Source organism: Cervus canadensis, chromosome 25, assembly GCF_019320065.1.
Source record: "Cervus canadensis isolate Bull #8, Minnesota chromosome 25, ASM1932006v1, whole genome shotgun sequence".
Taxonomy (NCBI): Eukaryota; Metazoa; Chordata; class Mammalia; order Artiodactyla; family Cervidae; genus Cervus; species Cervus canadensis.
This window is the reverse complement of record NC_057410.1, coordinates 11,195,740-11,213,244: the sequence shown is the minus strand read 5'-3', so window position 1 is coordinate 11,213,244 and position 17,505 is coordinate 11,195,740. Positions and strand designations below refer to the sequence as shown.

At 46.1% G+C, this 17,505-nt stretch overlaps 1 protein-coding gene across 1 annotated transcript; it reads right to left on the bottom strand.

Annotated features, from left to right (window-relative positions):
• Positions 1 to 377: 377 nt before the first annotated feature.
• DYRK2 (dual specificity tyrosine phosphorylation regulated kinase 2) lies at positions 378 to 16,690 on the bottom strand. The gene is made up of 3 exons (XM_043446366.1): positions 16,252 to 16,690; positions 15,505 to 15,653; positions 378 to 8,002 (listed from the first exon to the last, which is right to left on the bottom strand). The coding sequence occupies exons 1-3, from the start codon at positions 16,298 to 16,300 to the stop codon at positions 6,401 to 6,403; spliced, it is 1,800 nt and encodes a 599-aa protein (XP_043302301.1). The 5' UTR covers positions 16,301 to 16,690; the 3' UTR covers positions 378 to 6,400.
• Between the last annotated feature and the right edge of the window lie 815 nt (positions 16,691 to 17,505).

The following is a 17,505-nucleotide window of genomic DNA, read 5'->3' as shown; positions in this document are numbered from 1 at the left end:
AAGGAAAGACACAATATTTCTGTGTGTAAAATTGCTTTATTTACAATTTGGTATTTTAAAATTATATTTGGAATTTTAATTTTTATATATTTCTTTGGCAGGCATTCTGTTTCTTAAATAGGGAGGCAAAGGAGAGGAAACCTGAGTAAGTTTGAATTTAAGAGATTTACCTGCTGCTAGTCAGTCAAATTTAACTTTCAATCCCTGAGATTTAGTGAAGAGTCAAAAAATATTTTCATACATTCAAATGTAAAAGCATATGTTAAGAACAATAAAGAATAAAGCCATTGTAATTAATCTTCCCCCATATGGCAATATGAGAAGTCCCTCTTTCTTAAATTAACTGAAGGGTGTGCTGGCAGTGCATTTAGTTATTAGATATGCCAAAAGAAACTAAGCTACTCTTGGTCCTCAGCTTCATTTTGCTTTTTTTTTTCTTTGTAGTTTCTCCCCTTTTAAAAAATATTCCTGGAAACTGATACACAATTTATTCAAATAATAGAAACGCCCATTGCTAGCTCAAATTCTCTCCCCTTTCTAAATTTTTGGTTGTGATGTACAATTAGGGATTTTCCTTTATTGTCCGAGACCAAAGCTCATCTGATTGCAACCTGAGGCCCAGTTTTTTGCAGTCACTTTGGAGCAAGGCACTTCAGTTTCCTCAAATATCAAATTAGGGTAATTACAGTTCAGAAAGATGAATAAGGCTGAAGTGATGTTCATACACCACCATGAGATCTGAGAGGCTTTCTTCATAAAGAGCATACAAGAAGCTCTGGAACACATGGGAGTTATTATTTATCTTGTTGCTCCCTTCTATAGATGGCTAGTTAATACTCCTAAAATGTCAGCTTTCCTCAAAGAAATGAATATTAATTTATTAGTTTGCTCATTAAACGTCCTTGAGATGCAAAGGTATGGCAATTATGTTTCTTCTTCCCATATATACTAAATGTAGCACAGATATTAAGGATGTGACCACAGCAAAACACCAAGTCAAAGTCAAACCAAATAAACCAAATCCTTTGCAGTAAGATGCAATTTTCTTTTGTATGTGTAATGTGCTGGCAAGTCATTTTTCATTTTGGAAGGTGTTAAACATCACTCATGACAAGTGTTTATTTGCCTAATGGCCCAAAGGAAATGCAACGTAATTCAAACTTTTTTAAAACAGCAATGAAACAAAGTCACAAACACCCTTTTTTCAAAACTCTCTCAACAGTTCTTTTTCCAAAACAGAAAATAAACTGATTTCTCTTGCTCTAAAAGATCAATACCAATGCCAGCTAGGAACACCCTCCAATGCTGGTTTGAAGACAACTTTGAGGTTCCAAGCATATTTGTGTATTTATTCCAAAAGGAAAAAGGTTACAGAAATTCAATTTACGAAAGAGCTTTCAGAGGATCTGATGATAGAGAATGAAGAAAAACTATCATCTGCTCTGTCAAATCTGGACAATATTTTGAACTGTAGCTTTAGCATAAACTTTCATTTTCATACATAATGCACATCTCTTAAAAATCTGTATCAAATATACTGGGTTTCTTGGTTGGTTGGTAGTTTTTCACTGGGTAAGAACTCTGAGAAACAAGAGAAGCAGTTACAGAAGTCCATGGCCTAGGCTGTGATAAGACCAAGTCTGGGGCTGGGAACTCCTATTGCATGCCCTTGTTTTCAGCACAGCCCCCTTCTGCTGCAGGAAGCCACACTAAGTTCCTCTGCTATAGGTGGCAGGACGGGTGTAAATAAAAATGTGAGGTAGTTCTTTCCACAAGAGGGAAATATTTATCTACACAATAACCCTGCAATGTCTGACAAATTACCACAGCATCTGCTCACTGTCATCTGGGAGTAAACTCTCCGCTTGGTATTAACTGAATTTGACAAATCATGAGCTAGCTGCAGTTCACAGGCCTTATTTTCTGTTCCAGCCCTGACTAGAGGAGCCACGAAAAACTCCCAAAAATGTGAACCAAAGAGACCACCGAGTACAAAAACTGCAAAAGCATAAGCATTAAAAAAAATATGGGGGAGCTTGTGAGAGCACATTAAGAATAATTTACCAGGACTTTAAGTACAGGGAAGAATGAAGACCAGTGGGAAATAATTTCAACTCTGCTCCCACGGCCCTGAAAATTAAAAAGAAATTAAAAAACAAACACACACAAAAAGATCTGATGTTCTAGCAAGATACTAAATATAAGATAGAGAATATAGCAGAGGCTCACAAAAAAACTAAAGGTAAAGAACCGAATACATTGAGAAAAAGCAAGAGTGATCTAATTAAAACTCTAGCCTTTCTGACTTGGCATTTGTACTTTTATATGGAACTAATAAAAAAAATAATCTGTGATTGCTGAAAAATATTTGTATTCTAAACTCTCTCCAGGCTACCAGACCAAGACTAACACCAGAAATAGATCAAGAATAAAATTACAGTTAGAAAAGGGGAGAAAAGTAAGGTAGGACATTAAAATTTTATTCTGAAATTATCTCTGGCCACGACAATAAAATTTAACAAATATTCACTGAACAGTCTTACTCCTGTCATCAGCTATACAATACATACAGTATCATAGAACTGGCCACTAGGATTAAAATCCACTAGAACATATTTCATGTTAAGTGGCGACAGCAGCTTCTCACAGAAATTTTTACATACATATATACACAGTCCACATTCAACCATTTTCACATATTTTCAGTACACACAGTTGCAGCATATTACAGTCACGTGTCTAAGTTGTTGCTCGATAGAAACCCAAGCCACTGCCTAGACATAACTGTAGCAGTTGAGCTGAGTATAATTACAATTAATTTTATCTATGTCCATAGCAGAGATGTACAAGCCCCTAAGAAACAGAGTTCACAAATACTTTTTTTTTTTAATGCTACCACAGCATTATGTTGGGCAATATTAAAACCTTTACCAACCAAATCAGTTTTAAGTCTTCTGCTTACCAGAATATTCTTGATGAGATAAATTACAAAAATGAATGCTCTCTTGAAAATAATTCACACTTTGAAGATTCCAATATGGCCCAATGCTACTGATGCCTAAAGTGTTTCCTAACATTCTGATGGAGTCCTTCCACATGACTCCAAACCACCTAGTAAGTTTAAAAGTGGCTTAAGTGCCTTGCACCCAAATTGTAAAAATCCCTGGCCATCCTTACTAGAGCCAGGCATATATAAAAGGAATGCACTTTGGTTCATACCAAATGCCCTGGGATTAATCACACTATAAAATTAAATGGTTTGAGGTAAATTTTTACAAATACAGTCGATTTTTGTCTAGTGTTAGCATAACAAAAAAAAAATATCATTTAAAAAATCAGTCTGATGTTAAGATACAACAAAGACCATCTTTAACCCCTTAAACATAGGAATTCCATGTCTAACTAACCAGTGGCGACCTTTTTTGGTGCCTGACGATGATTTATGCCTTATGGTTTCTATTAAGGCTAGCAAGTATCTGGATGTTTAAGACAGATGTCTCTTTGCAGAGGTGGGTTCCATTCTTACTGCCTAGTATTCAAAGAGTTAAAGAGGCCAAAAAATGCATGCCCTACAACATGGCATTCAGAACAAAAGGCACATTGTTATCACTAAGGGCACAAGTTCTCCTCTACTGTTAACCTACACTGTCTTGCATCACTGTTGTAGCAGTACACGTAAGTGGTAATGCACGCTCTGGGGGTGCAAGAAACGGAGCCAGATGAGACCACAACCGAAGACCAAACCACGCTGTGCTCTTCCTCAATCTGAAAACAGCTCAGACATCCCTAGACAATGGCAACCTGTGAGACCAAGGACTGTTTCCAAGCCAACTCCTAGTAGCCTATCAGAGCCCTTCATTGGTTTATGTTTTAAAATCTCAACGATGCAACATTTGTCTTTTTCTTTTCTGACATTGTAACTAAGCTAGACTTAAAAAGCAGCTCTATCACTAAACACTGAACGTGGTGGCTCTCTGTGAATAAGGGAAATTTCACTGTATTTAGGAGGTGCGGTATGGGGGGAGCCCCATAGTGCTGCAGTTTTAGTTTGGCTGAAAAGTTTCCGGTTACATTTGTGAATAAAGGTAGTCACAAATGCACTGTTGGCATCTTAAGAACCAGTTCTGTGTGGTGGGGGAGGAGTATTAGTCTGTTTATAAATTTTAACATGGATAATCATTCTATAGGGAAATTCATATTAATGGCAGGCTCAGGTTCATTTATTTCAGTGAAAATCTTGGGAGTGGCTACGGCAGAAGAGGAGCATTGCAAGGGGGAAATAGCCTTCATGCTTCTGTTTGTTTTAATGACCTAAAGACGCTAACCATCATTAAGAGGCTTATGGTTTTAAAAAGCCACCACAAGTCTTACACTTCTTATGCCTTTAAGCCAAAATTTTAATAATACACAATCTTTAAATTCTATAAGCCACTGACTGATCACATGAGCATCATTTAAAATGCAACTTACTAACATTATTGCACTTCCACAGATTACACAGAAATGTGTACAACAGGCTAAAGAATTTGACTAGGGGAAAGAAGCCTATAATTTCTAAATACAGAAGTATAAATTAATCAGTGACAACCTTAAATAGTAAAGCAAATATCAACACCACTACCTTATTAATAAGCTAATCTTATTACTGATTTTTTGGCAAATATCTGTAATATTTCCTGAGCATTTTTCTCCACCATCAACTGACAAAGTCTCAAGATAAGTAAAGTGTTTTGTTCAAAACTACTCTCTTTTTTAAAGCAAGAGAAACTGTAGGATTAATATTAAAAGAACTTAACCGGAAACTTTCTTGGCCTCACTGGGGACCATGCTTTAAGTACTTGTAAATCAATTTACAGGCAATCCATACAATAATATCTGTGCATATAAAAGAGTATTTATCCTATTTTATACTACCCAAACCTATTGTCCAAACAGGCAGAAATCTTTCTATATTAAATTGCACATAACTAAATTTTTTTCCACGTGCCTTGAAACCGCTATGTATCACTGCTCATACATTAGTGATAAAATACTGAAATTTTCACTGTGAAAATAATTCTTATTCAGAGGAGAAAATATTCTTTTACCTAACTCTCAAGAGTTACTTTTCCAGGTAAAGTGTCATTCCCACAAAAACAATCAAGTGCAATCCAAACCAAAGTAAAATAAAACAGAGGAATGCAATGTCTGTGGTTCTTCTAATGATGCATAGAGTAAGTCAAACCATTTAACTTGAGGCTGAACTTTTCCTCCTTAGAATTTGTTAAAATTGGCCTTGCTGGACAAGGACAATTATGTCTGTTCATGAAGAGGATTTTCAACCCTCTTTCTTTTTAAAGAGGTGATGCTTTCCCAGGCTAAAAGAACCTTACTGTGGCACCTGAAGTGTGAACTCACTCAAATCTGCTAAACCGTCTTTGGAACTATGGAAATCCCCACCTTAAGTAGTTAGGCTGTTCTTTTTTAAATTGGAACATGAAAAAGATGGTCATAATCACAGCTAAAAATGTCTCTTTTCTGTATTAACAGTCTGGGATATGTATTTGAAGGAAGAAAAAGAAATTAGATGCAAGCAACAGATGTGTGGTGAAAGAGGAACAGTGGGGAGAAAAGCAAAGAGAAGGGAAGAACAGTTAGTTCATGGAATACATTTCTAACTTTAGGCGCAAAACCAAATTCTGTTAAACGAGACTTCTTCGCAAAACAGCTCGCTGATCACACTGGAGAATTTGGAGGGACACACGCATTTCCATTCATCCACCAGGTCTGCTTGGCTGGCCTTCAGAACGTCAAAATGCTAACTGGGCGTTTCAACTGTGGGGATTTTGTCTCTGAGCACTATTTCAGGGAAAAAAAAACCTCTAAGGTGCAGTTTTTCTTACAATTTTCGTCCTGATCATCCTCCTCCCACCGTCACTACCAGCCAGGTAACTTACGGAAAACGAAGCAGGACATGCTGCACCTGTGCATGAACCTGGAGTGTGGAGAGAGAAGGGCGTGGGGGTGCGGGGGCCCTTCAGAGGCAATCACCTGGGGGAGAATACACTATGAACCATGAAGACATAGTGAATGTCTCTGACACCGATCTGTAGATGCGCGGCAGTCACGACGTGATCAATGGCCTGCCACTGATGTTTATTACTCTGCCACACTAGTTACAGTAAGGCGCATCGTACTTTTAGAACACAAAAACAGTTTCAGAAAGTATAAAAACTTAAAGCATTGTCCCCATGTATTTTATAAAACAAAACAACTTTCTTACATTAAAACAAGTGCCGAAAAGATACAAATGAGTCGAGTTATTGAGCAAATAAAAACAAGTCTGAGCTACTCTTTTTCAACCCAATAAGGCTCAGCAATGTCGTTATCTTTCAGAATTACCAGCATCGGGGGGCTCAGCTCAGCTAACCAGTTTTGGCAATACTGTCCTCTGCTGAATATTCCCATTGGCATCTGTCATCTGTGCCAGATTAGTCCTCAGTTTGGAAGCTGAGCTGGAAGGTGGAGGTAACTTGGAAATGGATGTGATAGCACCAGTGCTCTCAGTGATCCTCTTCACAGACGTCTTCTCCCCCGTCGGAGGCTTTGGCAGCCGCCTCCTCAGCCAGGGGTGCCGCAAAGCCTGGCCAGGGGTCATGCGAACTGCAGGATCCCATTCTAAACACTGTTTTAAGAAGTCAAGGAAGAGGGGGTCGTCACACCCCTTCAGTGCATTCCCCCACTCTCTGCTCTCCGGTGGGCCCCTCAGTTTCCCCCTCCGGGAACGGCCACCGTTGAGAACCACGGAGCCGTCTGAGAGAGTCGTGACAGTGCAATAACGAGGATAACCCTTGGAGCTCACAAAATTTTTGGCTCGTTTGGATGCATCCAGCAGTTTCTGGGAGGGCATGCCCAGTAGTTCAATCATACAGGCCAGCTGGTCCCCTTCATCCTCCCCAGGCAAGAGGGGGTAACCGGTCAGGAGCTCTGCGAGGATGCAGCCCAGGCTCCACATGTCGATGGGCATCCCGTACCTTGCGCCAAGGATCACTTCTGGGGCCCGGTAGAAACGGGACTGGATGTATGTGTAGACCCGCTGGTGCTCGTAACAGCTGGAGCCAAAATCAATCACTTTAATCCCGCTTCTGCCCTGCTGCTTCAATAAAATGTTCTCGGGCTTCAAGTCACAGTGAATTATCCTGTTTTTGTGCAGAGCATCCAGGCACTGCAGGATGGAGTGGGCGAACTTGCGGACCAGAGGCAGACTAAAGCCTTGGAACTTGTTCTTCTTGATGAGCTCATAGAGGTTCATGCTGAGCAGCTCGAAGGTCATGCAGATGTGGTTGCGGAAGGTGAAGTTCTCCAGCATGTGGATGACGTTCATGGTGTTGTCCTTGTCCTGCTTACGCAGGTGCTCCAGGATGCGGATCTCCTCGGCCGCCTGCCGGTGGAAGCGCTTCTCGTTCCGCACCATCTTCAGGGCCACGTGCTGGTGGACTTTGTGGTCGTAGGCCTTGACCACCTGCCCAAAGCTCCCCTTCCCAATGACCTTGAGGACCTCGTACCTGTAAGCCACGTGGTCGTGGGGCACCTGCACGTAGGATCCCTGGTCGTCGTCATAGCCACCGTTGTTGGGCCCGCCTGTCATGCCCTGGCGCTTCTTTGCATTTGGACCCAAGAAGTATATTTCGGGGTAGCTGAAAATCTCATGGTGTTCAAAGCTGGTTAGTTTTTGCATGTATTGCTTCATCGCTTGCTCGGGCGTCATGGGGCTGGCCTTCACCTTCCCCATGCCTTCCAGAGACTTCAGAGAGGTGGAACTCCCCTGCCGGCGGTGGATGCTGTCCAGCTGCCGCTCCGGCACCACTGGTAGCCCCGTTTTGCCCACCGCGGTCAGCCCATTCGGCTGTGTCGTGAGCACGGTCCGCTTGTTACTGTTGTCCTCAAACAGCTGCTGAACCTGGATCTGTCCGTGGCTGCTGACGTGTAGGTGGTCATTCATCGTGTGCTTACCACTGCCGATCTGGAATGCAGAGGGGCAACATCAGTGGGCAGAAGCGGTTCGCTCCCAAGGGCCATTTTATAAGCTGGCTCCCACCCCCACCTTCACGAAATCCAACTGGGTTTGAATGTACAGTCGGTATCAGGTTTCTTCAAAAGAAAAGAGTTGTGCATGCAGCAGGGACCTCACCGACACCACCACAGGGGGAGTGGACGTGGTGATGCAGACAGCCTCAGACAGAGGCGGAGGAGGCTGAGGGGCTGGGGATGGCTACGGAACTAGGGATCTGGAAAAAAAGAAAGGACCCCAGAACTGCTGCACCTAACAAAGAGTTTGCTGTACACATTTTCAGGGTCCTTAAGAGTTTTTAGTTCTCACTGGAGGCAGAGATCAGGTTTCTTGGCCATCGTTCTCTACCTAACATTTAGCACAGGCATTGTGGTATCACAGACATTCCATTCAACCCATACTTAATATCGAGATGAAAGGATACAGAAAGAGCATGAACACGTCGGCACTCTATGGGCTCTCCCGCCCCCGGATTACAGCATTTTTCACACTTCACTTAGTAGCTTCTTTATTACCATGAGGGCAGGGACCAGGTCGGTCTTGTTTACTACTCCATCTTTGGCATCTAGCTCTATTCTGAGAGCACTGCTGTCTTCATTTCTGGTCTTCTCCACTACTTGCAAATCAAACTAATTACACGTAGCAAAGTACATGATCCAGAAGCAAAGAGAATTGTACTTTTAGGCTGGAAAAGATTCCCATGTAGATATGTACCGTAGTATCTTGTAAACCCCAAACCTATTTTAAGTCTCTGGGCTTTACTGACTGTGATGACCATTTAAGGCCATCCAGCCCAACAATCCAACTGCCACACTTGGGCCTTCCTTTGGTCAATGGCTTGGCTCTCTCAAAACATGTATTTCTCCCTGCTGCTGGGATACTCACTTTCCAACAAGGAATACAATGTAGCGGTTTCTATTTCAGGCACACAAGCCATCCCTGAACATTCCTGTATGAACAAAAGTGATGGCATAAGCCAGGGGGCCCCAGCCTTCTTACAGAGAATCTACTTGGGATTTCTCTCAAGCATTATTATGGCCAAGAAGTGAGGGGTGGAAGAAAACTAACAGCCAGGATCCCCTCCCAGTTAGGAATTCTTGCCAGCCTCAGACAATAACTCACAAGTCTTAAAAGCATCCCAGTAGGTGATTTTTTTAATATGAAAGCTTAAAGATCAACTTGCTGTTTGCAATCCATCTCGTTCATTCAGTGTTCTCTGAGGTCTGGCCACACAGCCCTTCAGGAGTATACGGTCAATTATCTGAAGTCCTCAACTTTCAGTCTTTTCCCCATCATTTCCTAAACCCTATCTCTTGGGCTTTAAATATCACTAAATGCGTAGAAGTGTTCTATGTAATATCATAATTCAAGAAATGGTTTGACACTACCTAGATTACAAAATGAAATTCCATGTCCTTCTTACTAGGAGTCCACGACCTTCAAATTTTCTTTAACTGATGCACTATCTGAGGCATGCGCTTTCTCTCTGCAAGCTTCTAAAACAAAGGAGAATACAGTTCAGTACTTGGGCCTGTCTGAAGTGTGATTTCAATGACTGAGGGATTTTACTTCTTAGATTTCTGCAAGACTTCTAGTTGAACCCTTCTACTAAGCTCACAGATGATATTCTATGCTAAATGAACTTGTCTCCTGTCATTGTAGCTAGACAAGTTATTTTATCCTCATTCTTTGCCAAAAGCAAAGCAGTTCACAAAAATGAATTAGGGAAGTCCTGGATATATATATAAAAGTAGTACAGGCTTGTCCAATGCTTTTTGTCCAAGCCTCACTCTCTGTACCTCTCCTCCTCCCCACTGTGGTCTTTCAAGTACCAGGAATGAAAGGACCTGAAATTAGAAATATATGTCTCCTAGAGAACCATTCTCTTCAGGGCAGCCTGGAGAGATTTCAGAAGAAAAACCAACATTACCAGTATACACAGGACAAAAGCATGAGGCTTCAATGGGGACAAAATTGACCTTGGAGCTATAAGAAGTTCTAAAAAGAGGGTAAAGTAAAACATTCTGAGCTTCAGAAACCGACGTCAATTTTTATAATAGCATTTTTAATGTTCTGCATAATTTAAAATACCATCACAAAAGCTGAGTGACTAGAACTAGAGTTTGCCAATGAACTGGATGACCTTCTGTCTCTCCCAACTACCTTCTCTTGGTCTCCTCCACAGCAGCAATCAAGGAGGGTTCCAGGGTTCCCCCAGAGTTCAAGCCTCAAGTTGCTCATGGCTTTTCACTCCCGGAACTCTCCTGGAACACCTCCAGCTTAGACAAGCCCAATCCATGACTCCTGAACTCGAGACTCGCTGTGTCCAACTACAGATCAGCTGCCTTCCTCATGGGCAACTCAAACTCAACTTGCACTTTTTCCACTCAAACCACTTCCTCCTCCCATAACCCTGAATTCTGACCAAGAAAAGGCTGTGCTGCTGTACTCAGCTGTGTCCAACTCTTTGAGACCCCGTGGACTGCAGCCCAACAGGCTTCAATGTCCATGGGATTTTTCAGGCAAGAATACTGGAGTGGGTGGCTATTTCCTCCTCCAAGGTATCTTCCCTACAGAGGGATCAAATTTGGGTCTCTTGCATTGGCAGGCAGATTCTTTACCTACTGAGTCACCCTCCCAAATAGTCTCTCAGTCCATCTCCACATCTCCTGTACCTTCCCAAGTCACCATGAAGCCGCACTGTCATTTCTAACTGACCCACTCCCCTCCAGCCATGCTATCCCACCTGGCATTCTTGTGTCTTTTACTGGGACAACGGAAGCTGCCTCCTCACATGTCCTTTTGCTTGTAAGCCTAGAATTCACCATCTCTTCTCTCCGCCGTTTCTGAGTTACCACTGAAAACTGTCACTCACACTGCCCCTGACTTTGCTTAAGGCTCATGTGGGCACTCCATTTCCACGAAGAACTCAAGAACTCACAGGCAAGAACATGAGGTTCTAAAATGCTGAGCCTAAATGACCTGAGTCTTTCTAGTGTCACCTACCACGGTCACACTCTCTCTGAGAATAATAAGCTGGATTTCCTATGACCCGTGGAGACACCACTCTTTTACATTCCTCTCTTTTCGGTGAGGTCATGTTTCATAATGGTTAGGTGTTCAGGGATTTTCAATTAGACACAAGGGAAATGAATCGAAGCTCCACCACTTCAAACTATATGACCTTAGGCAATTAAGCTCTCTGAACCTCAGGGCCCTTATCGGTATAAAGAGGGTAACAAACCTGCCTCATTAGGGGCGTTAGGAGGGTTAAACAAGGTAAAAGGCACAGTGTGCTTAGTATAGTAGTGAGTAAGCAGAGACATTACTTTGTCAACAAAGGTCCGTCTAGTCAAGGCTATGATTTTTCCAGTGGTCACGTATGGATGTGAGAGTTGAACTATGAAGAAAGCTGAGCGCTGAAGAATTGATGCTTTTGAACTGTGGTGTTGGAACAGACTCTTGAGAGTCCCTTGGACTGCAAGGAGATCCAACCAGTCCATCCTAAAGGAGATCAGTCCTGGGTGTTCATTGGAAGGACTGATGCTGAAGCTGAAACTCCAGAACTTTGGCCACCCGATGCAAAGAGCTGACTCATTTGAAAAGACCCTGATACTGGGAAAGATCGAGGGCAGGAGGAGAAGGGGACAAGAGAGGATGAAACGGTTGGATGGCATCACCAACTCAATGGACATGGGTTTGGGTGGACTCCAGGAGTTGGTGATGGACAGGGAGGCCTGGCGTGCTGCAGTTCATGGGGTCGCAAAGAGTTGGACACGACTGAACTGAACTGAAAGGAGAGCTAGAACCATTGTCCTTTCCAAGTGCTGCCTGAAATCTCCTTGCTAAAGTGGGCTATGTGGAAAACTCCTATTCACCCTTCAAAGGCCAGTTCAACTCTTACCTCCTCTTGGAAAAGGTCCTTTTCCCTTCCAGGGTGCTTACAGAGCACTGATATATTAAAATACTTATTTCATTTCACACCTGTTTTCACACCTGATATACCAACCAGGATGTGAGCAGTTCCAGGGTGGGGTCACCTCTTATCTTTTTAAATCCTTACTGACATAAATCCAAACATACAGTAAGCACTCAGTCAATTTCTGCTGAATGGAAGAATGTATGTCAGTAACTCCTTTTTAACTCTCACCTCTTTGAGTTATTCTTGAGAACTACCTTTGTACCTTCATAAGAAAACATGAAGTTAACACCCAGGGAACTAAGACTTGTCCCTGGTGACTCAAGTCACAAAATGTTAGGACTGCAATACATAAGCAGAGACACAGAGGCAAGGACCGCCTGTTAAAAGAATAATAGCATCAACTAAATACCTAAAAGTGACATGTGGAATCTTAAAAACTTTCCAGATGTTAAGGAAATTCATTTGAGGGGCTCCAGTAAAGGAGGATATTGTCTTAAACACCATAGGACTCTACAATCACAACCTGGGTCAGAAGCGCAATGAACTGTTCTATAAAAAGGGGGAAAAAAACTCTAGAAATGCCAAAACATTTCCAGAATACATAGGCCAGGACTATACCATAAACTTAAGGATGTTTAAAACCTCTTACTTGCTTTTTCCTTTTCTGCCAATGCCTACCTAGCACAGTGCCTGTTGAATTTAAAAATAACACAGTGAGTGGATGTAACTGTTAGATAGATACCTAAAAAAGCCCTCTTTGACCATGAAACATTTTTGCACTAAAAATTATGTAAGAACAATAGTCTAGCCAATTTGGTAGTTTCAATCTCTTCCAAAAATAAAAGGGAAAATCGCACACACTTCCCTATGTTAACATTTCTGGGAGTTTTAAAATTTCACTGGAGTCATCTTAGAAATGCTATATAGTGTTATGGGAATAGAACTGAGTCCAAAAAGATTGGAATTTTAACTCCTCCTCAAACACTGATGGTCTGTGTGGCCCTGAGTCAACTGTCTACTTTTCTTCTACCAAACTCTACTATTTTTTAAAGTGGGAATATTCATTCTTCAACTCCAATTATTTTACAACAGTAAAACTGGTAACTGGAGAGTGTTTTAAACATTAAGCAGTTATGAAAGTGATACAAGACTAATATTTCAGAATTTTAAAAATAAGCAAATTAATATCCCCCATAAAACATCAAAAAGAAAAAACTATTAAGAATCAGAGTAGTTACCAGGTGTGCTTTTAGGACCAAAAGACATAAACAAAATGACTAAATACAAGATATCCATGGAGACAAGGAACAAGAGGGCAATGCACTAGATAAATTCCAAAGTTTACAATTCTTATAGTCATATATTTATCTACCTACATCATCACTCACAAGGGAAAACAGGCAAACACTAGTTTCTTCTTCATAATGCCCTTCCCCTACTCAATCATTAATAGCTATTGTAGTTGTAACTGCTGTGGAGTTAAAAACTAAAAACTTTAAAAAATCTCAAAGACATACAGAAACATGGATCTTTAAGGTTTGTGCATTTATAACCAAACCAGTTCAATTTCCTAGAATTAGCAGTCAAACAGTATGTAAAGCTGGACTCAGGAGGGCCTGGGCTTTAGCTCCAGCTTTCATAGAAACTAGCTCAGGCATCTTGACCAAACCAGTTAACTTGTCGGCTCTCCTCATCCATAAAATGAAGGCGTAGAACCAGATAAAACCCCGTGGTCCTTTTACTCACCCATTTGAGAAAGTCTGCAATATTGTGTAAATAAAATCAAAACTAAACAACAACCAGAACCAAAGATCATACTTTCAAAACCAAGCTTCTAATCAATGGCACACTGAAGTTTTAGGTGAATCAAATAGATACCACAGTAAAATTTAAGCACTATCATTAGGAGAGCTGAGAAGCACCCACATAATCTTTTCATTTCTGGTCTCCCACAGACTACTCCTATAGTAATCACCTTTCATTTTTCATCATCTCATACACATCTCATTTGCAAAGAGGTTCTGATCAAGCAAAGCCCAGTCTTAGAAAACCAGAATCCAGATGCAAACCACATAGTATTTCATTTCCAGGTGACACCAAGTCATATGATTACATTCAGACATGGAAAAAAACTGGATGCTATACTTTCCAAGTTGTCAGATGATTCCAAACCAAACAAACAAACTGAAACACCTAAAACCCAATGGCAATTTCTCAACTAAAACATCACCCGCAACAAGAACACGCAGAATCAGCAGTCTACTGATTCGCTTCCATCAACCGCAGCCCCAACAGATTGGTTAACTTCTGTGCAGTGAATTCTTAGCCCCTGGGTCTAGATGTGTCATGAGAGACAGAAAAAGAAGGAGAGAGAGAGAGAAGATTTAACAGGAAAACATTTTCCTGTGGAACTGTACACAGATAATCAGGTCTAACAGAAAACATTCCACTTTGGCCATTCCCTCACAAATTCTCCTCTGATAAACAAGTTTCCGCAGAGCACATGACCCTCAGAGCTATCCCGCTGTAGGCTAGAAATAGCCTTTTCTACAAGAACTTAACTTTCACTTGGCAAACAAAGCCATATCCCTAGCAAGCGCCCCTCATGTAGAACCATCTTAGGCGTTTCCTCTGCAAGATCCAGAGGAATATGTAAACAAGACCCTGGAAACCATCACCTCCTCCAGTGCGCAGCTCCGCTAGGCTGTCAGCCACCATCCAAGGGCTCTCTCTGGGACCGAGAAAAGAGGTACACGCTGAAGTCAAGTCCAGCTTGCCCATCTCTGCAGCCACCGGTCTGGGGCTGGGCTCTCACCTCCCTCTGGGCCCTGTCAGGCGCCCTGCCCTTCCCACCTCCCTGGGAAGCAAAGCTGGCCCTTTCCTTTTGAATAATACCCAACTGCAGAAACCTACAGGGGTGGCTTGTTTTGACTGCGGCTGCGGCTCTTATTTTTGTTAATGTTAATTACAATTTCTGCTATGCTCAAACCTGTAGCACTCATAAAACATGCTTCCACACGCGGGGGACAACTGGCGGTGCTCCCTGCTGGCTGAGGCCAGGCCTGCGAGGCTCTTTGGGGGATCTATTTTCCGGGCAGGACAGCCGGGCTGACCCTAACACATATCTATTTCTATAAATATCCACTACCCAACGTGGTGGCGGAGGGGGAGGGATGTTTATCGGGTCAGGGAAACGAGCTCAAGGAAGCAAGGACGGGGGAATAAAAAAGAGGGGAAAAGAGCCGGAGGAAGTTCGAAGGAAGAGGAGCGCAGGGGTGGGCGGGCTCCGGAGGGGAAGTGAGGGGCCCGTGCCACGAATCCTCCTTTGTGGCTGCAGCTTTGGGCTCGCCCAAGTTCCAGAGGGCGGCGTCCCGGACAAGCCACTGGCCAGCGGCGTGGAGACACCCGCACTTCGACCTCTCTCCCGTCTCCCGGCTGCAGAACCCTCCAAGTCCGGGTGCTGGTGCCCCGGGCCCCTCTCCCGGCCCCCGGCCCCCGTCCCCCTCCCAGCCGCCCGCGGGCTGGGTCTCACCGTGTGGGCTGCGGTGGCAGCGTTGCTGGCTCGGAGAGGCGGCAGGGCGATGGGGGAAGGCGGGCCAGTCCCCACTCCGTTCCGGGGGGCCCCCGCACCGAGCCCCGGGGAAGCCTGAAGCTGGCGAACGGCGCTGTCCCCTCCTCGGCCTGGCAGCCACGCGCGGGAGGAGACAAAAGAGGGTCAAGGGGGAGAAAGTCACTAGGACCCCGTGGCCCCGCCCCACCCCACCCCACCCCTCCAGGCTGCGGAGCCCGCTCTCCCCCGGGCCGAGCCAGGGACCTTGAGGGCGAGCGCCCGGGGAGCGGCGGGAGGCCCGGGACGCAGAAACCCGGCGCGCCCGCGGGCGGGGCTCCGGCGACTGCAAAGTTAAGTAGGGTTCCCCGCGCGCGAGCGAGTTCGCGACCCCGCCAGGGAGCCGGGCTGGGCCGGGCCGGCGGTCCACTCTGCGGGCGTCCATAGGCCCGGAGCGCGACTGGACTGCCGACCCGGGCGCCGCCGCATCGCAGAGCCCGGGACTGGGGAGGTCAGGAACGGCTCCCGTCCGGACGGAGGGCTCAGCTCCGAGGAGCCTCGGGGCCCGCGTGTTAACAATGAGCCGAGGCGAGGGCGCGCCGTCCACCCGGGGAACCCCGCGCCGCCCAGCCGCGGCGCAGACTTTGTTCGAGGTCCTGCTGGCAGCGGGCGCCGGCGCCACGAGGGCTGGCCCGGGGGCCGGCGGGGGCCGCGGGGCCCGGGCCTCCTTACCGGTCGGGTAGGCGGCGGGAGCGGCGGCCGAAGGTTTCCTGGTTAACATGGCCGCTGGAGAAGAAAATGCATCTCAAGGCTGCCGTCTCCGCCGCCGCCCGTCCTGCTGCTACTTCTCGCGGCCGCCACCGCGGCCGCCCCCTGGTCGCCCCTTTGGCGGATCTCCGGCGCCTCCTCGCCGCCTCGCGTTAGCTACAGTCAGACACACACAGTCCGCTGCATCCCCTCGGCCCGGGCCCGCCGCCGCGAGCCCCCCGCTCTCCTCGCCGCCGCCGCCGTCCTCCTCTTCCTCGGGCGGCCGCAGCACCCTCCGGCCCGTGCACATGCCTCGCCCTCCCCGGCGCGCCGCGGGCCTCCCCGATTCCCTCACATAGGGCGCGGGGGAGCGGCGGGCTGCGCCGCCTGGGCCGACTCGCTCGGGAGCCTCCTCCCGGGCCCGCGCGCCGCCTCCCGGGCCCGCGCAGGCGCGCCCCCGCGCACACTCGCCCGGCGCCCGCGCGCCGCCCGGCCCAGGAGGGCAGCCCCGCCCCCGCTCCCTCCGCCGCCGGGCAGGCCCCGCCCCCGGGCTCCCGCGCCCACCCCTCCCCCACCCAGCCGCCCACCGAAGTCCCTCCCCGCTCGCCCCCGCCCCCTGTCGTCGGCGTCGACACCCCTCCACTCCCCGGAAAACTCCGCAGCCTCCGCTCGCCCTTCGCCTCCCCCTCCGGCCATCTGCACGGCTCCCCTCGGCGCCTCAGCTAACGACCTTCTGCCCTCCCCGGCTCGTCCTCTCCCCGCCCAGCGCAACCCACCACCGCTTCCCTCCCGCCGAAATCGCTGCAGAAACCCCCTCCTCCCCTGCCGGGCGCTTTCCCCAAACACGTTTGCATTTTCAGCTTTCCGAACCTAATGGCTGCTCACAGACAATGCTGCCCGCCCCCCTCCCCGCCTTCCGGGTCCCAGTGGCTTAACCACCCCATCGCCCCATCTGATCATGGAAATAACTTAGTTGTGTGAGGGCCACCTGGCTAAGGTAAGTCTAGCCCCGTTGGAGGGCCGGGTCTTAGCCTGGTGACCCAGAACGTGGGCCAAGGAGGGGGCTGCCCTCCCACCTCCACGTCCACCACACATCCTCCCTCCCCGGTTTACTGACACCAAATGACCACTCTCCAGTCGCTAGGACGAGGGGAGGCAGCGAGGCGCGTGTGGACGGCTGCCTGGGAAGCAGCTGGCTGTGGGTTGCTAGGCAAAAATAAACATCAGAGACACCTCCCA